Source organism: Kluyveromyces lactis, assembly GCF_000002515.2.
Source record: "Kluyveromyces lactis strain NRRL Y-1140 chromosome C complete sequence".
Classification (NCBI taxonomy): Eukaryota; Fungi; Ascomycota; class Saccharomycetes; order Saccharomycetales; family Saccharomycetaceae; genus Kluyveromyces; species Kluyveromyces lactis.
In genome coordinates this window covers 1-22,347 of record NC_006039.1, presented here as the reverse complement: position 1 = coordinate 22,347, position 22,347 = coordinate 1, and the positions used below count along the sequence as shown (strand labels likewise).

General features: G+C 39.6%; 10 protein-coding genes across 10 annotated transcripts, besides 1 other annotated feature; 2 read left to right on the top strand and 8 right to left on the bottom strand.

Moving 5' to 3' along the window:
• Nucleotides 1–1,141: 1,141 nt before the first annotated feature.
• KLLA0_C00286g (uncharacterized protein) lies at nt 1,142–2,680 on the bottom strand (the record flags this gene model as incomplete). The annotated part of the gene is made up of 1 exon (XM_452207.1): nt 1,142–2,680. One exon carries the CDS (start codon nt 2,678–2,680, stop codon nt 1,142–1,144), a length of 1,539 nt encoding a protein of 512 aa, XP_452207.1.
• Nucleotides 2,681–4,245: 1,565 nt separating this feature from the next.
• On the top strand, nt 4,246–5,022 carry KLLA0_C00264g (uncharacterized protein; the record flags this gene model as incomplete). The annotated part of the gene is made up of 1 exon (XM_452206.1): nt 4,246–5,022. One exon carries the CDS (start codon nt 4,246–4,248, stop codon nt 5,020–5,022), a length of 777 nt encoding a protein of 258 aa, XP_452206.1.
• Nucleotides 5,023–6,075: 1,053 nt separating this feature from the next.
• KLLA0_C00242g (uncharacterized protein) lies at nt 6,076–6,387 on the bottom strand (the record flags this gene model as incomplete). The annotated part of the gene is made up of 1 exon (XM_452205.1): nt 6,076–6,387. One exon carries the CDS (start codon nt 6,385–6,387, stop codon nt 6,076–6,078), a length of 312 nt encoding a protein of 103 aa, XP_452205.1.
• Nucleotides 6,388–6,841: 454 nt separating this feature from the next.
• Nucleotides 6,842–8,716, bottom strand: GEX1 (glutathione exchanger; the record flags this gene model as incomplete). The annotated part of the gene is made up of 1 exon (XM_452204.1): nt 6,842–8,716. The coding sequence occupies one exon, from the start codon at nt 8,714–8,716 to the stop codon at nt 6,842–6,844; it is 1,875 nt and encodes a 624-aa protein (XP_452204.1).
• A 957-nt stretch (nt 8,717–9,673) lies between these two features.
• Nucleotides 9,674–9,961, bottom strand: KLLA0_C00198g (uncharacterized protein; the record flags this gene model as incomplete). The annotated part of the gene is made up of 1 exon (XM_452203.2): nt 9,674–9,961. One exon carries the CDS (start codon nt 9,959–9,961, stop codon nt 9,674–9,676), a length of 288 nt encoding a protein of 95 aa, XP_452203.2.
• Nucleotides 9,962–11,518: 1,557 nt separating this feature from the next.
• CSS2 (Css2p) lies at nt 11,519–11,818 on the bottom strand (the record flags this gene model as incomplete). Its single annotated transcript, XM_002999311.1, has 1 exon — nt 11,519–11,818. One exon carries the CDS (start codon nt 11,816–11,818, stop codon nt 11,519–11,521), a length of 300 nt encoding a protein of 99 aa, XP_002999357.1.
• A 1,731-nt stretch (nt 11,819–13,549) lies between these two features.
• Nucleotides 13,550–13,943: a long terminal repeat.
• Nucleotides 13,944–13,954: 11 nt separating this feature from the next.
• KLLA0_C00176g (uncharacterized protein) lies at nt 13,955–14,395 on the bottom strand (the record flags this gene model as incomplete). The annotated part of the gene is made up of 1 exon (XM_452202.1): nt 13,955–14,395. One exon carries the CDS (start codon nt 14,393–14,395, stop codon nt 13,955–13,957), a length of 441 nt encoding a protein of 146 aa, XP_452202.1.
• Nucleotides 14,396–15,479: 1,084 nt separating this feature from the next.
• KLLA0_C00154g (uncharacterized protein) lies at nt 15,480–15,947 on the top strand (the record flags this gene model as incomplete). Its single annotated transcript, XM_452201.1, has 1 exon — nt 15,480–15,947. One exon carries the CDS (start codon nt 15,480–15,482, stop codon nt 15,945–15,947), a length of 468 nt encoding a protein of 155 aa, XP_452201.1.
• A 437-nt stretch (nt 15,948–16,384) lies between these two features.
• On the bottom strand, nt 16,385–17,908 carry KLLA0_C00132g (MCT family MFS transporter; the record flags this gene model as incomplete). The annotated part of the gene is made up of 1 exon (XM_452200.1): nt 16,385–17,908. The coding sequence occupies one exon, from the start codon at nt 17,906–17,908 to the stop codon at nt 16,385–16,387; it is 1,524 nt and encodes a 507-aa protein (XP_452200.1).
• Nucleotides 17,909–18,701: 793 nt separating this feature from the next.
• Nucleotides 18,702–19,748, bottom strand: KLLA0_C00110g (uncharacterized protein; the record flags this gene model as incomplete). Its single annotated transcript, XM_452199.2, has 1 exon — nt 18,702–19,748. The coding sequence occupies one exon, from the start codon at nt 19,746–19,748 to the stop codon at nt 18,702–18,704; it is 1,047 nt and encodes a 348-aa protein (XP_452199.2).
• Nucleotides 19,749–22,347: the final 2,599 nt, after the last annotated feature.

Below are 22,347 nucleotides of genomic sequence, written 5' to 3'. Positions count from 1 at the left end.
TTTTGTAGGGGTAAACTTCCTCAATTTCTTGAGCTTTGATTGCTTCACTATGCGTGAAACAATCCCGCTACTTATATAATTTCGTTCAGCAACATCAATACAACCAATTGGAGCATTCTAGAATATTCTGAAGTGAGTTGTGGCTATGCGGCCTTTATTCAAGTAGTATCACGTGACCCATTAAATCCCGTGACCATAATCAATTCACTCTCAATTTACAACACATACAAACAGTATGTGGAAAAGGTACTTTTGCTTATGAATACAGTCTGTATTCTTCCAAGTCACATGATTCACTCTTCTTTTCGTGGCCTGTCATCTGCTTGCTACAAGCATAGGCCAGCCAGTTACGATGATGAAATCAAAGAACATTTTGAAAATAAAACCAAAATATTTCAAACAAATGGTGTGATTAAATAAGAAACCAGCCAGGTTAGAGTATTTTCTTGATGATGGGGTGCCCGAAAGGCACCTGAGTGTAAGATGATTAAATCTTACCACAATCAAAAAAAATAGAATATAAAGTATGTTAATTCTCAGTAGGTATTTCATATAAATTAGCATAAAGTAAGTAACTATTGGTTTACTAGACCTGACGTAAGAACATCACATTCAGTAATTCATATTAATCGAGAAAGTTATGACAACGATGAACTTTTGGACATTTTTTTGCATGGAAAGCGTTTCTCCGACTACATCATCGTATATTGGTATTTGAAAGTTTATAAGACTTTGCAAAAGCTCATGATTGTAATATGATACCCAAACGTATCTTCAACTAGGCCAGTCACATTCTACTTCTATTCGCGATTCATTTGATAAGATCTTTTGTTGTCTTTTGTTGTCTTTTGTGAGAGTTAGTTTTTTTTCGGTATTTCAGGTGTTGCACGGAATATCCTGTTCGGCAACATCTCTTCTTGATTGCTGGAGGAATGACTGATAAGTCCACTTAAATTCACAATTGAGAATAGCTTCACACGAGATATTGCTTCATTTGGGCTAGTAAATATCCAAGTATATACTAGTGGATTGAGTAGCAATCATTTTTTGGTTTGTGTATCTGCGGTATGATAGCAGGGTGAGATATCTATGTCTTACACACGCTCCATCAAAAAGGTAAAGTTTATAATTCGGCTACGAGTCAGTTAAACCCTTTTAATTTTTCCAAGGCACCTGGCAACCTGGATTCGAATTCGGACTTTGTTTCATTCTCTCTCCACCTTAAGTCGTGAGCAGGATGAGTGACGTCCAAATCGTTGTCACCGAAAAGTTGCTCTCTGAAAGTAAGCTTTTGTGAGCTCTTTGGTTCAGGATAGTCGTCCTGGACCAGTCCACGTTTTCTGAGTTCAGGTAATAGTTCGTCAACGATTTTTTCATACGTACTTGGAATCGAAGTATATGACAAATTAAATCCATCAACGTCAGCGTATGAAACCCATTCTTGAATTGTATCAGCTACCTCTTCAACAGTACCCACAAATATTGGACCAGATCCTGCAACTTTTAATTCATCGATAATAGCTTTTTTAGTCCACTTTTTCACCCCCGGATAAGCTTCCTTCCACTTTTTGACTGCAGAAGCAACTGCACGATGTTCAACATCTTCCAAAACTTGATCGTCTTTGTATTGATTAAGGTCCACACCAGTCCAACCAGAAAACATTGCAGCGGCAGCTTCATCGTCAGCTAGTGATTTAATGTTGTAGTATTTTTCCAATGCTTCTTCTCTTGTGTCGCCAATAATGACAGTAATTAATGCCAAAAACTTGATTTTGGATAAGTCTCTCTTGAACTTTTCACTCGCGATGGCCTTGACAGCATGAATGGATTCACGTAACGACTCCTTGGTCTTGTTGGACAAGAAAATAATCTCAGCAGTTCTTGCGGCAAGATCCCTACCTTTAGGAGATGCACCTGCTTGGATAATAACGGGCAACTTCTGTTGACTTGGAGAAGTTATTGAAGGACCTGGCACTTTGAAATACTTGCCTTCGTGGTTGATATGTCTCAAACCTTCTGGATCGGTAAAAATGCCTGTCTTTTTATTCTTTTTTACAGCGCCATCCTTCCATGAACTTAAAAACAACTTGTATACTACGTCAACATATTCTTCAGCTCTCTCATATCTTTCGTCGTTTTCAGGAAGGGTCTCGCCACCTAATAAGTTTCTTGAGGCACTGTCCAAGTAAGAAGTCACTATATTCCAACCAACTCTACCATTACTCAAAAGGTCCAGAGTCCCTAATCGCCGAGCAAGATGGTATGGTTGTTCACTGATGGTCGAGATCGTCATACCAAAAGCCAAATTCTTGGTAACCGAAGCCATCAACGGAATGAAGTAACTTGGATCTGAGATCGGCCATTGAGATCCAGCCTTAGCAACTGGACCAAAGTTACCGGGACCTTTGTAGACATCGTACGGACCTAGAACATCTGCAAAAAAAACTGCATTGAACTTCCCCTTTTCCAATAGTTTTGCCAAGTCGGTCCAATAAGATGGGTTTTGGAACAGTTCAGAGGATCTATCGTCTTCCTGTCTCCACGAATTGATTGTCTGATTACCGGCAGATCCCATCAAGAAAGCATTCAAGATAAGTTTTTTGTTTGGGACCGGTGAAAGCTTTTGCTTTTTGGCAGCAGGCACTCTTTCAAGAGTCTCAGCTACTGTGGTGACTGGCATTGGTGTATGGATTTGTCCTGAAGATCTATGATTTGCATTTCCCAAGAGGGATAGGTCTAGCAAATAACAAAGGCAGGCCAGTTGACAGTGAGATGATAGTTACTCCATACTGCAGCTTATATAGAAATCAGAATTCGACCCAAATTGCTTCGTCTATTTTAGGTCTCTCATTTCAAAGAGCAAATGTTCAACACTACGCCCTTCTCAAAAGAAATGCTTGCAAATAATCACATGAGGTGATATGTCTCTAATGGTAGTAGCACATTGTATACAGTGTGTTTTTTTCAGCGCAATTCATCGTATATTTCATTGTTCTTCAGGCTAAAGCTAAAGCTAACAAGCATACTCTGTCTTCGAAAGTCTTAAGTTACGGTGGCTTTCTCAATGATATACTAAAAAAAATAGGGTAATTGAAAAAATACACACACACACATACACACACACACACACACACACACACACACACACACACACACACACACACACACACACACACACACACACACACACACACACACACACACACACACGCACACAATTGAACAAGGCGGGGGAATGAGGCGTCTCAAAGTTAAAGAGCATCCTGCGGCTCAATTATAAATATAGATAACCACGGTCCTTAGGCTTTAAATGGAAAGGATCTTAGAAATTGATACATAAAATCCTCAGTCATCTCTGTAGTGCGAAGGAAATATGTCAATAGATAGTCAATGTGTAATGACCTCCTAATGCTAACGCTTGAAATTCTTCCTCAATGTTCGCCGTTCATATGTGTAAACATCTTCGTTTTCAAGATGGAACTTTTTACCCTATTAAGTTATTAAGAATCATTATAGTTCCACTTAAAAAGCACTGGAAGGGTTCTCATGCAGCAGGAAAGATATATTTGAGTTTATTTTTTTTCCTTTCACTCGAGAACGTCAACATTTATTGGCTTTCTTTTCACGCCAAACGGGTAACATCACAATTTCAAAGGTTCATAAAGCCTACAATGGATGAAATTTAGAAAACACCGAACTGTCAATGCTTGAAGACTGACGAGATGCTTTGGGCATTCTTCTCGAAACCGCATGTAAAAAAAAAGAAGCTTGATGAATAGCCAAAACATACCGAGAATAAACTGGAAATGTACTGTCACTAGAAGGGGGGGGGGGTGTTGACCTTTCTCCTGTTGGATAATTCCCTTGCAATTGCTCCCTTCTATGGTGTCTCTTATCAAGCCAACTCTGAGAAAATCAAATGTTATTGCAAACATTCTTAACCTTTCGAGATCTGTTTCGTGCGGTCCGCAGCATTTATGAGTATGTTGGCCGGAATTGTGAAATGTTTTACCTAAAGAAAGGACCTTTACAGTGCTCTCTTTTCCATGTGCTGCAACGCCTTCAAACGGAATCTCTCCAGCGTGAAAATAATATCAGTCAGAATGCTTGGCCGATTTTCATATAAAAGGATTAGCTATACTTTCTACTACGCTATAACTAGGATTACTTGCTGAAACACGTTCAAAATAATTGACACATTCTCAAAGAAATAAACATCTCCAGCTTAAAGTATAGGTTATTACCATGTTATCCAAGTTATCAAACATTGTTGGTTGTATCTCCATAATCTCTTCAATCGCCGGTGCTACACCACTCAAAAATCACGATTTTCATTCAAACTCTTCTCTGGAGTTGATTGAGTTTGGTGAATCTGGTGAATCTGGCTGGGGAAGTCCGGTCTTCCCATACTTTCACCAGTCTTGTAACGCCACCAATCAGCGTATGTTGAGCAGCGGTTTGAAGGATACTTTGGAAGTGACTGCTGTTGCAAGAGATAAATTGCTCGCCAATGGGACCGACAAATTTTTCAAGAGATGGTTCGGTAACAGTTCTGTTTTCACTGTTATTGGTACCCTAGAATACGTCATTGAAAGTGGCAAATCAGATGTCTTATACAGATGTGATGATCCTTCTGGAGACTGTGCCGTTCATTCCACTGACTGGCCGGGCTATCATGTCACGAATACCACTGGTGAAACTAATATATGTGACCTGTTCTATCAAACTAAAAAACCTTTGTCTACCATCTGTTTCGAAGGCGATATTGTTGAATTAGGACCAAAACATTATTCCGGTATCGATCTGTTCCATCGTTTCCTCCATTTGGATAATCTGAACGGGAATGGTTTCATCTCTGAGTGGACAGAAACTTTACCAGAAGTGTTATATTTGGCTGAGAACAATGCTACTTTTGCGGCTAGAAACACAGACAACTACCTGTACTATTTGGCAGATGTTTATGCAGCCACTGTTAACCCCGGTGGATGTTTGGGTGAACTTCCAAAAGCTGAGAGACCTTAACACTTGAGCTCGGCTCTGAGATAATAATAACAAAACATATTTTGATCAAGTAATTTGACGTTGATTGTTATTCGTATATTAGTTATCGCGTTAAGTAATGCTTGTTTCGCATTTTAGTTTTTTTTGTTCATGGTTTTTACAAATCGTGCAACAAGCACTTAATTATTTTGAATAAATTTATATACTGGGGAGATGAACCTTCTTCATTTGATCTTAACCGATGCCATCGTTGAAATTTAAAAACGTTTGTAGCTCTGTTACTGGCAGAACATCGTTGGACAATCCTAAATATTTTTGACTCCAATGTCACTTTCCAGAAGAAAAGCATGAAAAAGACTAACAGCGGAACTTTCATCACTTTTCTATGAACAATATCTAATTATGTACGAAGGCAATTCGAATCTTTATCTGAGGAGCAAATAGACGTCCGTCTCAACCAAACTCTCATTCGATACGTATTGCCCATGGTTACAGGCTACATGCTTGGAATATATAAGACAAACAAGATACCACCATTAATATTATCTTATAAATCCTATTCACTTCTATCTTAGACCGTCCCTCACGCAGCACTTTTTTTTGTCGTTAAGACCATCGGGGCAACTTCCTATACGTTCAAGTATTGTGTCCCAGCTTTTCAACATTAATGATTCTTACCGATATCGTAAAATGAAAACCCAGAAATGCAAGCATTAGCATACGCATTTATCCTGTTTGCACGAACCTTCATCACTTTAAACCAGATTAGCACCAAGCGGGAGAATGACTTGCGTTGAAGTTGCACAGCAATAGCGTACTCTCGAGATTAAATGTCTGAAAAATGCCTGATTTGCCAACCATGCCATCTAAAATTGTACAACAAGTGAGTCCATGATATTATCTAAAAACGGACCTTAACAATATTGCAACGTCGGACACGTTTTTAAAATGAAAGGATTATCAATTTTGTCATCAAAGTTTTTGCACGAAACCCGAATACATGCACATGTATATGCGCCAGGAATTTTTTTAGATTTTACAAGCATTTCACGGGCATTCTAGGACGTTTTACCATTAGAGATAAACTCTGGGGAAAAATTGTTTAACTTGAAGTATCAATGTTTTGGTCAAGTCTAGCAGCCCATTAAGTAACTTTTGCAATTTAAAAGGTTTTACACCGTGACAGTGGTACTGGTAAAATTCTGGAATTGAAGTAAGATCACAAATTGCTTTGAATATGATTATTTGGTTGCGATTATAATTAAGTAGTACATTAATACCATTGTAATCGAAATATCCAACAACAAATGGTTTGTTAATGAGAAGTTTGCTCCGGAGTGTTTCGATTGCTTCATCCCTTGTCAGTCTATCAATAGAAAGGTTCATGTCATATCCTTCATTAGTTAGGGCTCTTTAATTCTCAAAGCACAGTAATTATGATAACAACTTAAGCTACTTATCTTGCAATGGCTTGTAACTCTGGCTATTGTAACAAACTCAGAATTCTCCAATCCAAATTATCAATGTTCGTTTTACTTTCAGTAAATTGCGATTGAGATTGCCTTGCGGTTTATTACCTCACACATTCCATGAACACCAAGCAGTAGTACAGAGATAACTGTATGTTGAAAGAAACTCGCATTGTGAATCTTCATAATGGAAGTCCAAGAAAGTCAATCCAGCGTCTCTCATGCTAATATTTGCTCCTAGAGAGATCAGAAATCCGCGCATGGTCTTGGGTGACGCCAGTTCCTGTCAAATAGGACAGCCTATCAATGATTGTCGTATATATAAGTACATATTAATATATATGTATGGAAATTTAACTTTCGAGCGGAGTTTAAACTCGGCGTTTTAATTTTTTAAAGCGATCAGAGAACCATTCGGCGATTGGATCTTCACCTTCTGTCTGCACACATTGACCTTCAGCAAGCTTTTGGCCATAATCGTCAGTCAATTCTGGATCTCTGAGGCAGAAAGTCAAAACAAGCATCGGTGCGACAAAAATCAATCCGACAAGAACTTCGTATTTCTGCACATGACGGTATGCATCAATCATTGCAGTTCTTACTTCAGTGTTCCAGGGATGAGAAACAATAAAAGTCAATGGTGCAGTGTAAGCAGCCGAAGCCAACTCTACATCACCAAGATTCTGAAGCAGTTTTGGATATAATAAATTGGTCCAGATGGCACCTGACACTGAAGCTCCAACGGCACCTCCTATTCTAAATATTGTTAGTAGCATTGCAGTCACTGTTGCCATGTTTTCGTGGCTAGTAACTGACTGGGCGGAAGTGGTAACTGGGTATGTGTACATGCAACTGGCTATACCCCAAACCACCATGGCACCAATTATACCTGATTCAGCTCCAAGACCACCTCTGTACCTGTAGAACAAACCCATAACTAGGAAATATAAGCAGCAACCAACAAGCATAAATGACTTTAGCCTCCCTGTCCTAGCAACGACGAAGCCAAAAATAGGAGAATAGATTCCAGCAACAAAGCTATACAAATTCATTATCCTGGTTGCAGAAAGTTCAGTTTGGTTCATGCTGACCAGCAAAATTGTGTAGAGATAGCCAGCTGCCATTTGATAGATAAAGCATACCAAAAACATTATCGACATTGGTGCCCAGATTCCTCTGTCTTTCAACAAAAGGAAAGGCGCAAAGGGCACCTTGGCCCAGTTGCTTTCCCAATATATGGTCAGTGGAACAAGGAAAACCCCAAGAACCAGCGGTCCAATAATCTTACCATTATTCCACTGTTCAGATATACCACCCGCGATGGTTAAAGGAACCAAAATACAACCCATAGATGCAGTTAACAGTAACAATCCGACAATATCCACTTTCCAGAATACCTCAACAATTGTATGAACAAACCCATGCTTTTGATAAAATGTCAATTCGCTTTCTAGTTCCTGCCATTCCGGTGTTTTACTAGCTTTCCATCTCATATGAACCACACAGCATAATAGTGGTACGCAACTTAATGGAAGAATAAAAGCCCACATAGCGATATTCCATGACCAGTTCACCAATGGATTTGCAGCCTTAACAATATTTCCTGAAACCCACATGTTGATGATAGCTGGCCATGCAGGAACGAAAGAATACAGCAGTCTCCATTTTAAAGACGAATTATCTGCCAAGAATAACGAAACCTGCAACATTACACCAACAACTCCAATATTGTAAAACACAGAGCCAGCAGCATATCTCTGAATGTCATAAGCCTGGGATTGGATCACGGTTCCTACGACATAAAATAAAATGGCTACAATCATTAAACGCAATCTTCCAAACACATCAGACAATCCAGCAAAGAAAAGCTGAGCGACAGCTGAAATCATCATATTGATGATACTTATAGTCGAGAGGAGCGAATGGGTATTGTAAGAATTCGTAGCATAGGTCATATAAACATATCTGATGCTACTATCTAATGAATAGCCATAAGCGCAAAGAAATGCACAAGACAGAAACAGCACCTGTGAATACCATGTATTATACTGAGAGGCCATTATTTCTGTTTTACGAATTACCAGTGATTTAGTTTGTTTCATTCCATCACACACTCCAGAAAACTGGACACCTTTCTTGGAATCCTCATCCATTTCATTGATCTTTTCAGCGGCTCCCTCTTTGCGATGACCAACACCATCCTCAATTTGATCATTCTCCATCTTTAAGACAGGGTTGTTGTGCATGACTACTTAAAGCAAAGGTAATAATGTTAAGCTCTCTTTTTACTATTCTCCATCAAAGAAAAACCTTACAACAGGAGCCTGTGTCTATTCATCGCTGGTGCACATTATATATACCATGGATCTAAGTGAAAATATTTCTATTATCGTAGCTTAAGAAGTATAGTCATCTCTCATGTTATGAAATTGGCAAAGAAGGCCAATGCACCTTTCAACAGGATATATCTGTCGGTCATACAGTAAGTGGCTATCGGAATTGTATCAAAGTGTTAAATCTAAGCTACCAAATTGAATTTGCATTACTTGGGTCAAAACGAGGTGCGTAAATTTTGGACGGGGAAAACTTGTACTAGGCTGTCATTGTCAGTTCAACCAACCAAACTTGAAAGGCGGAAATAAAGGCTGGGCGGAGAAGAGATTACATGCTTATCAAATTATTGAACGGAACCATCTATAAAAAATTTGTGGGCGTGTGGAGTCCGTATACATACTGTACCACTCACAGGGTGCAATTCACGAAATAAATACTGAACTGATAGAATAATAAGCGTACAATGGGGATTAGTGTTTGCAGCGCTCTAAGTAAATAGTTTCAGCACTATTCGGAAGTGTAGTTAGCTATCTACTGCCGGACGTCTATGGGTCAGTTGATTTCGTCACTACACACCAACACCCGGAATGATTGAATTGTTCATTTTTCATAACGCGCTCTATCCGCCTACTACATCCTCGAGATATCTTTTCTTAAATTACAAAGCAAGTGGCTGTGCCTTCCTTCACATCCTTTCAAGGAGTACTCAAAATATTACTGAAGGGAATTGTTTTTACTTGGCATTCCAAGTACCCGCATTTTTTCATTGAGAAAAACTAAGTTCAACCTTTTTCTCTGAGGTTCTGCAACCTTAAAACAAAGTCCCCTTTGACTATTTACACCTTTTTATTGTTATGTTGCCGACCTGTCTAAAATGCGAACCCTGTTTTCGGTTTTCGTATGCCTCTTAGAAAAAAGTAGGAAACTTGCGATTGATAGAATATCAATTTGAAAGAGATGCCCGATTCAGATACAGTTTCATTACTACTGATATACTGGAGCATGAAGTTAGATCTTGACTTTCTGTCTGATGGATCATCTTCAAATAAAGATAATGTTGGAGGACCTTCCCGCAGCGATCTTCTCGTTATAATAGTATTCATAATATTTTCCACTGAATGCCTATCAGTCTTGAAAAATGCTACGTTGTCCCACATCGGAGGGTCATAGGAAGTTTTAATATTCCTACAAAGCAGTTTCTCTCAAATGAACTCTCTGGAATAAGAGCAATTTTTAACGCACTCAATTCCATTTTCCAAATGACGAAGCCATTGACTTACATCTCTTGCGATAGACATCGGTATTAGATCATGTGTGTCCAATTGAAGGGTGACAGAAACTTTCTCGGAGTTCCAAAACATATTATTTTGGACAGGATACTGAGTAGTGTTATTGAAAATCTTTTACTTGTTTTGTTCTGTGTGGCATATAATTCAGTGTAGGACAGTGATCGTTATGCCGTCAAATTCAGATGGGAACATTGGATGAAGAAACCTTCTACTTATATACTTTTTGGATTGGTTTGTTAATCATCGGACTTTGTAGCTTTGATCTCAGTTCGTATTATTCTCACCTTCATATTAGTAATGGTTCAGTAAAATGGCTCCTTAGAAATGGCTCCTACAATTCTAAGGAATAATACATACTTATATCTGTTCCAAGAAAAGTACTGCCGAGACTTTTCGTCTAGCACTTCTTTTTAGGACTTCTTACTCTATAGCCTTTTCATGATCTTTTTGTCATGTATTTCTCAAATGGGCGAGAAGCGAACAATATTTGAGATGGAAAATTGAAAAAGGAAGATAGGGGAGAGGGAATAGGTTGGGAGAAAATGTAGAGGCAGATATATGTATTTGTTGTTGAACTGGATACTGAATAGTACTGAGTGGTATTGGAGCTAGGGGTTATTCCAGAGTTAGTAGAATTAACATTGATGTTGGGCTATCGACTCAGTGTTGCAGTTGATAATATTTGGGGCCGAGAGTGGAGTATCGACTTATAACATTCTCCTTGGTTTCTTTTATGTAGCCTGAGATATATATATATATATATACAGCATAATTGGTCAGGAAATCAACGATTCCAGAAGGAATATCGAGAGAAAAAACCCATTAATATATAGTTTCTGGATTATGTTACTGTAATCAAGTGCAGTATTTTTGATCCTAGTTCGTCATACTTTCAGCTTCATATTCTACAATGTTTAAAAAGATGGCGGCAGGGAATAATCCCTTTAATGCCATGAAAGAATAAAAAGATACTGAGAAGCAGATATTGCCACGTCAATTGAAATAGGCAGTCCGCTACATTGCGTACACTTAAAACAATATATGATGGCAATACCCATAGCCATGTTAATGTGCCAGGCGGTTCGCTTTGTTATGAATTACCTACTCAACACTTGTGTATCCATTAACGGTCATAAAAAGAAGTAGCTTGCAGTTCATTTCTAACGCAATATATATTACGGAGGGTCTTTCTTCATGGAAGCCACTGACGAGACCTTGTCAAGTGATAACAGACAAAAAAAAAAGACGCCTTTTGATAGAATTACAAAATCAAAGAGCACGATAGTGTCTTAGGATACGTTTTACATAAGAATAAATTTCGCAAATCTCTGATCAGTTACTAAATACTGTCATGCGTGGCCTTGATTGTTACGTTCCCTATCTGAAAATATTATCATTTATTGGTTGAACAAAAAAGGGTAAAGATTAGTAGTTACTGTCTTGGTTGTTGCGGCTCCATGGAGCAGTGAGCTTTTCGAGATCCATTTCATAGTTACCTTTGTGTGCCCCACTGCATGTTGCAGTCATAGCAGAAGGATCTGGACCAATTAACAAAGTTCCATGCCATGTATCACCGCGACACATGGTGATACAATAGATGTCAGAAAACCAGTTAGGCTCAACTGAATCAATGACTCCCTTGATAGCACCAGCAATTGTTTTCTGTTCTACTGTAGAACCACAGTTGCCTCCACTCGAGAAGTACCTGTACCACACGCCACCCATTTGACCATGTATTTCATCATCGTGAGCACGGGCATGCTCATAGGCACTCCAAGCTCCGCTCAATATAAGCAGCGGCAATGCGCAATAATTTAGGAAGCAGCGACCTGCACCCTTGACCCAAGCACAGAATTTAATGATTTTGCTTCTAGGATTGAACTTCAACTTAATGAATTTGCAGTATGTAAGCGAGCTCTTCCCGCTTATAGGTTAAATTCTTTGACATTTTGGACAGGAGGTCTACTTATGATGGCATTGAATTCTAATTTGATGTCTCTTAAATACTTTGAAAGGTATTAAATTGAAAATGCTTAACCTCGTGGAAAAAGTGTCGTGCCTTTCCATATAAAAGGCTAATGAAAACACCTAGAAGCGAGCAGATGTCTTTGAAGCACAACAGGCACCGTGGAACCATTGATATTTTTTATTATAAGATTTACCGTGAGAAACTTAACAGTACAAAAACCAGATTGAAATCAACATTCTGCATAAAAAGATGCAGATAAAGCTCCTCAAAGTTCCTGCATTATGCTCAATCCAATTGTGAATTGAAACTTAACACTCGATGTGAATATTTTTCTCACTGATGAAACTATTGGGGAAAGCCGTAGTTGAGGATTCTACACTTTCGTCCATGGCCTGAATTATTTGGTGCTAAAGTTGTTTGGTTTATTTAATACTGGACTGATGTTCAACGGGCTTGTCTACGAGAAGATGTTTCGGTAGTATGTATACACAAAAGCTGTGTTCGTAATACACTCTGGTGCACATCTTTTTTTCCTGCCACTTGAGTAGTTAGATTCCTACTTGAAAAAAAAAAAAAATAAGTGTTTCCTGCTTCGGCGAATTAGTTTTTTCCGGCAATTTTCCACTATCTCAAGGTGCAACAAAATGCAGATAGGGTTAGTAAATATAGCTCCTGCACGTATGTACCATGAGATATATGAAAGCTGTTCATATCTCTTAAGGCCAATTAAAATGGTCGCCTCATCAGAAAATCACTCTGCAAATCGTTCAAACTTTCACATTTAGCTTGAGAAACAGGCAATTTTTTTTGGGTTTTGGCAAGACACTACATTTTTTAATTTGAACACCGGTCTGCTACTGGCCACATTAATTTCTGTGACAGATAGCTCAGCCAATCCGAAAAGGTTCGAAAAGAGAATTTTCTGAAGTTAATGTGCAACTAACAGTTGACAGCTTTCAGGCTTGTTCCCACTATAAAAGCTAACTGATAACAGCAGGTAAAGATCTGTTTCTACTAATAAAAAACCTAGTGAGGCTCAACTCTTTGAAGATGATGAACTTGACAAGAGTTTAAAGTAAGACCACAGTGGAACTCTAATTTAAGCTTGAATAACATGGATCCTGTTGTGAAATTTGTCATTGGGTTCCTAGTGGTATCATCGATACCATATTATTTTATACTGAAGATCAGAAACGGGTTCATCAAATGGCCCGTATTCATCTTTTACTTGCACATGCAGCTTGGAACTGCGGCCCAGAAAATGGAAGAACTTAAGCATTACTATTGAGCTGAATACTCAAGAGTATTGACACTAGGGACTTGATCTAGGCGGCTGGCAGAATTACCGATGATATTGGAAGTTTGTCTTTGTTTTGGTGATAATGAAATCTTTGGATGAAATGTTTGGATAATAAATTGAAGGCTAGAGTTAAATAAGTGTTAGTTGCCATATTGTTCGATTCTTCTTCGATGTTTCCCTTGGTATTTGTTGGACTGCATATTCATGATGCTTGATAGTAAGGACTTTGCCTAGAGGGTTAGTAGTATTCATGGAAATGGAAGCCATTTGACTTGAAGTTATTATGAATAGTGGATAATTAAATTGGTGATCGATTAATTACGTAAATTACTTACGGTGTTCTCCTTGGTTTCTTCCATCTGTCATATAAGTTACTGTAGAACAATAATTAATATGTCGTCAAATCCAGATGGGAAAATTGGATGAAGAAACCATCTACCCATATACTTGTTACATCTGATGTTCAAATAATGGTGCTGTAGCCTTGATGCTGATCCTAGTTGCTCTCAGCTCAGCTTCTTATTTAGCAAGTTCAATAAATGACGCCTCAGAAACACCCCTACAACCGCAAAGAATCAACATTCTTGTGCAATCAATTGTGTACAATTGATAGCGAGTCTAGCTCAACAGTGCCTGTTTCCCAGAAGGCATCAAGATCTGCCTGAATGTTTTCTCTCTTCTGCAGTTCACTATTCCAATTATCAACTGCAATACCGGAAGCTAAAGAATAAGCCAGTATCTTTGCTGTAGTGTTGCTGTCCAGATCTTTTGGAACAGAAACGAAAATTTCATCATCGCACGGCATAGCAAGTAATAAAGAATCCCAGTCATCTAACCATTCTGGAAGAGGGAGCTCAGAAACATCAATGGTATAGTTAGTGGAATTGAAACAAACTGAAGTGGAATTGGAAACCATATCCAATTCAAGTGAGTTGACAGCGGTGGAGTTTGCATCAGGCAGCGGAGCGGCTGCAGCCGGAGAAAGTAGCGAAAAGGACAATAAAACTTCCAAATAAACCAAGCTAATGTACATGGCGGCGGTATTAGATTATCTATACTGAGCGAAGTCTAAATGATAATATATAAACCGATCATCAAAAAATACTAAGTGAATATACAGCTAAAGATATTACGACAGATCCAGTAAACAACACCTATTTTATATCTTTGGTAAATACGAATGAGTGTTTAGTGTTTGATACCTGACACCGGTACACATTCGTGCCAGGGACCACATTAAAGGAACTGCTACGTGTCATCATCGCTTACTGTTTGTGTATATCAGGTAGCGTAGGTGCCAAGCCTTTTTCTCAAAAGATCTACTTCCTCCGATAAATGTTATCACGCGAAGATAATTGCTCAAACAGAGGCTGTGGGATCATAACCAAGAAATACTGGTTGTTGAACCTCAAGGCAATCGAAAATATTAAGTCTAAGAGCTATGATCAGTGAAAATCCCAAAACACCCCAAATCATTATACCTAATACGGAATGAAAAGCAGTGCATAATCAGGATTTATTGTTAAAGGCTCCAGAAAACATGGATTAAGTTGAATTATGCTCAGCGACAAGTTCGCAGTGCCTAAAAACCAAGCTTGAGGATTATTTCCTCCAGAGATCACGTAGTACCGTGAAAATTAAGTCTAAAAGCTGAACACACTTTCCCCGCAGCTTCTTCCTTCACTTCAACATTCTACGTTATTACCTGCTATTGCTAGCTCATGAAGGAATGAGATACAGGCAACATCAAAAGTTGCAAAAAAGGGAAAAAGGAAACGAAAATAAACGCTGGACTGGTCTGCATGGTTCTGCACAGGTCTGACTAGCCACATACCGGAGCTTCGTTATTCTTTGACTTTTTCAATTTTCTTCATCTTCTGCTTTTATTGTTAGCCATTTTTTGCACTGCATTGAAAATGTAAGGAACGAATATATGCAGCAACGTAAGTGAAACAGACATCTACAAGATAAAACCGCATTCCCTCACATGTAAAAGGTACGTAGATATAGAAATGCCAAGATAATACAACTTGAAGCTTAAACTCTTCCAGCAACAATTATTTATTGCTGAAAGTTTCTGATTCAAGCAACCAAATAAGTCCGATAGCACAAATACGATGGTCAGCTTGGAATGTTTATTGCTTGCTAGTTCCATTCCGAATTTCCGTTTGTTCGATCAAAGTTTAGCTGGCGATACATTCACCGTTATCTCATCCGCCGACAACAGTAGTGGGTACTTTTTGAATGTGACTGCATACTTCGAAAACGGGTCATTTTACCGTTGGGAATCGTTCGCAACAGTTGCTGCAACTTCAAACCTTTTCGCTAGTCACGAACTCTTTAATGTAGCTGATTTTATTGAATACGAGGAGGTACAAGCTAGTGTAAATGGTTCCTTTACAGAAACCATAGCCGAGCCCCACACATTAGTAACTACTCCAAGTGGTTTGAAACAAAGAGCGATCAACAACTGTGAGCAATTCTGCGGTAAAACAGATCATTGCCGGGGCAGTAACAAGAGATGTCGAGGATGTCGTATTCTGCAATGGGCAATCGGTTTGTGGCAAAAGCATTGCGTTTTGTAATTGGTATTATGGGGCCTTAGCATTTGGCAGTTATCCGACAATGTTTCTACTCTCTTAAGAAAGGATTCGTTGATAGAACAAAATCTGATGCCTGTCATTTCAGCTTTGTGTTTAGGCAATGATGGAAAGCTCCGGGTATTAAATTCGAGGTTAGAGTTATTAGTGAATAATATTTACCATGTGATTCGATGCTTCTTCGACGTTTTCTTTGGTTTCTTCTATTTGGCACATTGGTTAATGTAGATCAATAACGAATAGGTTATCAACATCGAATGGGAGAGGGGACAAAGAATCCTCAGTTTATAAGCTTGGATTTGATGTTCAACTACTAGATGCTATATACTTTCTCCTGGACTACACTAGATTCAGCCATTCTTCCAATACTTGACTAACTGGAAAAGTCTCTACAACGTCTTGGAACAACACTGTCAAGTTTCTCACACCTTTCGATATAACTTGCCGTAGTGCGCCATTCCTTTCAGCGCATCGACAAGGTTTACCCTCAAATGTAGCTCACCATCATCGTAGCCAGTCTTTTCAACCAAACTTACTTTGTCGCGTGCGATAATAATACCGCGAATGCACCAAAGAGCTAACGCTGCCAACAGGTACGCTGTTCCACAATAAACTGCCGTGTACAAGTAGGCGTTCTCCCCTGGCTTAACATTGTTCTTTGCAAGAGAAATACCAATCACAGGTGACACAATAGCACACACTCCAAGAAACATCCACACTACCGAATACACCGCTTCTAGTTTTGGCAAACCGACCAACCGTGTTATTATGGAAGTGAGTAGTAGCCATATTGATCCCATCAACATTCCCTCGAAGAGACCGAACACGACAACTGTTGCGTAATTTCTGCACGGAATCCACATTCCATAACACAGAATAGCTACAATCAGATGGCAGAACATCCCTGTTGTCACCGCTCCGAACTTATCGGCGGCAAGTCCCACAAGAGGTCTTCCAACAATGATTCCCACACATATAACACAGGACACCGCCGAGGCTTGTTTGGAAGTGTAGCCGAGAGAAATCGTAAACGAGAACAGAGAATAGACCTGAACAACATAACCAAGCATGGTGAAACACACCCAAAGGATCAATAACCATATCACTGGGTACTTGAACATATCCAGCGCCACTGCTGTTGTGGGCGTATCAGAATACTTCTGAACCTCGTCTCTTCTGGTTCTAATCAAAAGCACCGCTACAGTACTCAGCACTGAGCATATGATACATTGAGAAATCAACGCCCACTTGGAATCATAATTATCAATAATGCGTTGGGTGGAGAGGTTGAAAACGATTCCTCCAACCCCCGTACCGGCCACGGTAATCCCCAGAGCTAGGGATCTTTTCTTCCTAAACCATGGTGCGGCTATTGTAGTGTTTGGAAAGCATATTGCGCCTGTACCTATTGAGATGAACACACCTTGAGTCAGATACACCTGCCATAATTTGGTAGAAAAGGCAGCTAGTAACGCGGCAACATTCTGAATGACGATTCCAAGCGAAATGAGCTTCCTTGGTGAAGTGTTTATCAATATATAGTTGTACAAGGGAGAAAAAAGAACCCCAACACCAAAGCTCAATCCCCCAATGGCAGCATAGTCGAGTTTACCTCCAGTTTCGTATTTTCCACTATCCATGTAATATGACAAGTAAACACCGTAACCATATGACGCACCAGAGGTGCAGAAGTTTAACAAGAAGGATGAGAAAACCACCACCCAGCCATAGCCTCCATCTGGAACTTTTATTTTGTTGTAGCTATCATCCTCATCTTCTGGCACAGTCTCAAATTCATAAATAGTTTGCTCCTTTTCGAGTCTGCCAGGATCTTTCAATTCTCCTGCTGAAGAAATGTTTGAAGTTTCCAAGCTGGTAGCGGCCTCTCCTTTCTCTCTGAAGGTAGTATTATTCTCGGACATGATGCTCTGAAGAGTTGCACTCATTCAAGTTGTCCGAGGTTGTAAAGATAAAAACTGATCGTGAAGTACCCCGTCAGTTGGTGTGCAACGTCAGATTCTTTAGAGGTGTATTTATATGTTTCCAGGTTAAGAAAAAAGAAGAAAATACATACCAACACGAGTAGAATCAAAAGAGATAGAGTCAAAATTTGTCATAAAAGATGAGATGACCCAGCAGAATATCTGCAGACATCAATACTGGTATTTTTTTCCAATAGATTGCAATTACTGAGACGTTCGAACTTCGAGAGTGTGCTGTTGTCTCTGTGGCAGACTTCGTCTCTCTCGACCGGTTGATAATTTACAGGTGCACAAATACCAGTTGCAGAGGGAAACATGTGAAAGGCCTTCCTCACCACCGGCCCTCATGCTGGTCATTTATGCAGTCGTGTTGTCAAGTTCTAGATCCAAAGATTCAAATTCACTCTTCTTTTTTCATCAAAATAAATGACTTTTTATTATCAGAGTGTTCCAATAGGAGAGAGTGATATACCTTATAACTCATCAGCGAATGTTCCGACGTATCTCCTTCGGAGTATAGCGTTATTCAGTAGCCTCATTACTAGGTACGGTAAGTATTGGGAGTATATAAAACTATTTGAGGGTACATGTCAGGGTTTGAAGTTAGTGGCTGACCTGCTCAATAGCAGTTAATCAAGTTAGAAATTCTTCACTCTGTCTGCCTACAGTAGAAAATTGAAAATTAATAATCTCAAAAAAAAAACCTGTAAAAAAAACTGTAAAACAAAATGAAAGAAGTCATAGAATGTGACGCAGCCTATACCATGCCGTCATGACTGGGAATTGAGTTGATCACGCGGGAGAGGTGAGCAGACAAATACTCGTAAGCCGTCACCGGAGGTGCCCCAATGCCATTAGAGTTACTCTCGATGACTCTACTTGGAACGGGATCTAGGGTAGTGTCTGCGTCAGGATGGGTAAAAAACACAATGGAGTATCTGTCACTGGATCTCGTTTCACCAGGGTCAATTTTCACTCTGTGTTTCGTGCTCCTAATAACGCCTTTTGTCCAAAAGCTCAACATGTCACCGAAGTTAACGACAATTGGAGGAGCCGAACCTTCGTATCTGGAAGTCAAAAACGGAACCTTTGTCCACTGGTCACAGCCCGGGTCCAATTGCACTTCCAGCCCTTGCTCTCCTTCCTTTTGAAGCAAGAGTGTCAATGCGCCGTAATCCGAATGAGGTCCAATTCTTAGCGTCGGGTCAATCCCAGAGCTGCCATCAACGCCATCATCCCTGAAAAGGGGATAGTGCAACAACCTCATGACACATCCGTTCTTCTTATCGTCACTGAACCTGGATACAAAGAAATCTTCTTGGATGATTCCAAGGGCTACCGTGAATAATCCCATGATATTCCTGGCCAGCTCATGGAATTTCTTGATGCTGTCAACAATTAAGTCATTGTGATAAGTAAACAATGGGGGAACTTCACCATGCTGCATACAATTTTCAGAAGTAGACCGCGATTGGCCGTTGTAAGTACCATTGCTGAAATTTATAGAACCAAAATTGTAGCACTCTTTGAAGTCTTTGGCCTTGCTGGGGTCCCCTTGTTCACGAGTATAATCAGTGTATCCATAATTCTTGGCGACATCGAAAGCATATTGCAGCTTTTCGTGGTGGGGAGTATTGGTGAAGTACTCCATGGATAAGCGAAACAAAGCATCTACTTGTTGTTGAGAAAAAGAGTGGCCGTCAATAAACAGAAAACCTTGAGTATTTGCAGCTTCTAATAGCAGACGTGAAGTTTCTTCTGCAGGAGCACACAAATCAATGACCTGGAAAGGGTGAGATGACATGTCTAGTAGATGTTTAGTAGATGTTAGTAGTTTGGTTTTGGACTTATTGCTCTGCAGTTTGAGTTTAGTTGATGAGTAAATTAAAGAATAATTAAAGTCGAGAACGACAGATTGTTTAAGTAAGTTCAGTTCGCCGGAAGTTGTCGTTGTGAAAAAGACATTATCTAGTCACGTGGTGCTGTGGCAGTTTCCAGTGATTCTGGAGACTGCGTTTCAGTAGATTTTTCAACTTTAGAAAAGGAAAAGAAGGTTTCAGATGGAAAAGTGAAAGGGAGGAGGGAGGAAGAAGAGGGAGGAAGAAGAGGGAGAGAGAGGGAGGAAGGAGAGGGAGAGAGAGGAATAGACGAGCAATTGATATAAACAGTAGAGTAGCAGTATACATTGAATAGGCAGTTCATAGTTCACAGTTCAGGAGATGATTCACGAGAGATAGTTGTTAGTAGAGTGTTTGCGGTGGTCACGTGTATGGAGAAGCGTATTCTATTCACAGAGGGAGAGGTCCTCTCTATGGAGGGATGATGGACAGGAAGTATGAAAATGAAAAACACTTCCTCTGGTTATCACGTGAATAAGTTCAGGAGATGATTCACGAGGATTGATTGATCGTGGTGAAAAATGAAAATGAAAATGGTTGAATCAGTCACGTGAGTTCAGGAAAGGGCATCCAATTACAAGGGGGGACCCTTGTATTCAGCAATGATCCATCCATTTACAAGGGGGGCCCCTTGAGGAGGATGCTTGTGGTGGCAGGAATAGTGCAATGAAAAATGAAAATGGGATGGTTGAAGTAGTCACGTGTATTCAGTAATGGAGTACCCATTTACAAGGGAGGACCCTTGTGTTCAGCAAGATTCATCCATTTACAAGGGGGGACCCTTGTGGTAGCAGGAATAGTGAGTGCAATGAAAAATGAAAAAAATGAAAAAAATGGGAAAGCTGAGGGAGAGAGAGGGAAGAAGTGAGGAAATGGGACAGGGGAGAAGTGCCTAGCTCCGTGCCGTATGAAATGACAGAGATGAAAATGAAAAATGAAAAGCGAAAAAAAGGAAAATGAAACAGATTTGAAGGAAAGGGGTAACCCGGACAAAAACAGGATTGAAGTATGGATTGAGAATGGATGGGATGGGACAGGAGAGAACCACTGAGGTTCGTGCCGTATGAAACGATATAGAACAGAAGGTGGGTGAAATGGAAAAGCGTGGGTGGGAGAGGAGAGATAAGAGGCACGTGATATAGAAGAAAGCAGGGTAAGTATTAGGGTCAAGAAGTGAAGTAATTTTAAATGAAGTTTGGTGGCAAGAGAAGCAGAAATGGGAGATGTGGGATGGGAATTGTTTGTGCGGGTAACTGTAGTAGCTTAGGCACGGCCAGGATGAGATCAGAGGATAGGATAGGAATAAGGTTGATTAACATGGAGAAGTGTAGTTTAAGTGCGGGTAAGTAGTAATTGTGAAAAACAGTGGAGAATTCTGATATTCAGAGGGAGAGAGGGAAAGAAAGGTAGAATGAGAAGGGATGAAAAATGAAAGTGAAGAGAAGCAGGTGAAGAGAAGCAGGTGATGGGAAGCGGGAGATGGGAAGCGGGAGATGGGAAGCACGTGATTTATAATAAAGCAGGGTAACTAAGGAAGTGATGAAGTGAAGTAATTTGAAATGAAGTTTCATGGCAAGAGGAGCAAAAGTTGGAAGAAGTTGAAAATGGGTGATAATTGTGCGGGTAACGTGTGTATCCTATGCAAGGACCAGGCCCAGCAGGACCAAGCATTGGCCATGGCAAGAAGGTGGATTGACAAAGAAAATGTGATGGAAGTGCGGGTAAGGGGAAATGGTGAAAAACAGTCAAGAATACTGCCAAAAAAAGTATAAATTGAGGAATGAGAATGGATGAGAGTGAAAGGAGAAAGCGAAAGAGGAGAAGAGGAAAAAGAAATTAAAGTAAAAAACAAAGAAGCAAAATTACCGAAAGAGGAAATCCGTTTCGAGTGATTAGAAAAGAGAAAATGAGAAAATGAGAAAATGAGAAAAAGAAAATTACCAGAAGAGGAAATCCGTCTAGAGTGATTAAAAAAGAGAAAATGAGAAAATGAAAAAATGAAAAAATAAAAAAATGAAAAAAATGAAAAAAATGAAAAAAATAAAAGTAAAATTACCAGAAAGGGAGGAGCGGGGTGTACGGATTTGATTAGGTATGTGGTGTACGGATTTGATTAGGTATGTGGTGTACGGATTTGATTAGGTATGTGGTGTACGGATTTGATTAGGTATGTGGTGTACGGATTTGATTAGGTATGTGGTGTACGGATTTGATTAGGTATGTGGTGTACGGATTTGATTAGGTATGTGGTGTACGGATTTGATTAGGTATGTGGTGTACGGATTTGATTAGGTATGTGGTGTACGGATTTGATTAGGTATGTGGTGTACGGATTTGATTAGGTATGTGGTGTACGGATTTGATTAGGTATGTGGTGTACGGATTTGATTAGGTATGTGGTGTACGGATTTGATTAGGTATGTGGTGTACGGATTTGATTAGGTATGTGGTGTACGGATTTGATTAGGTATGTGGTGTACGGATTTGATTAGGTATGTGGTGTAC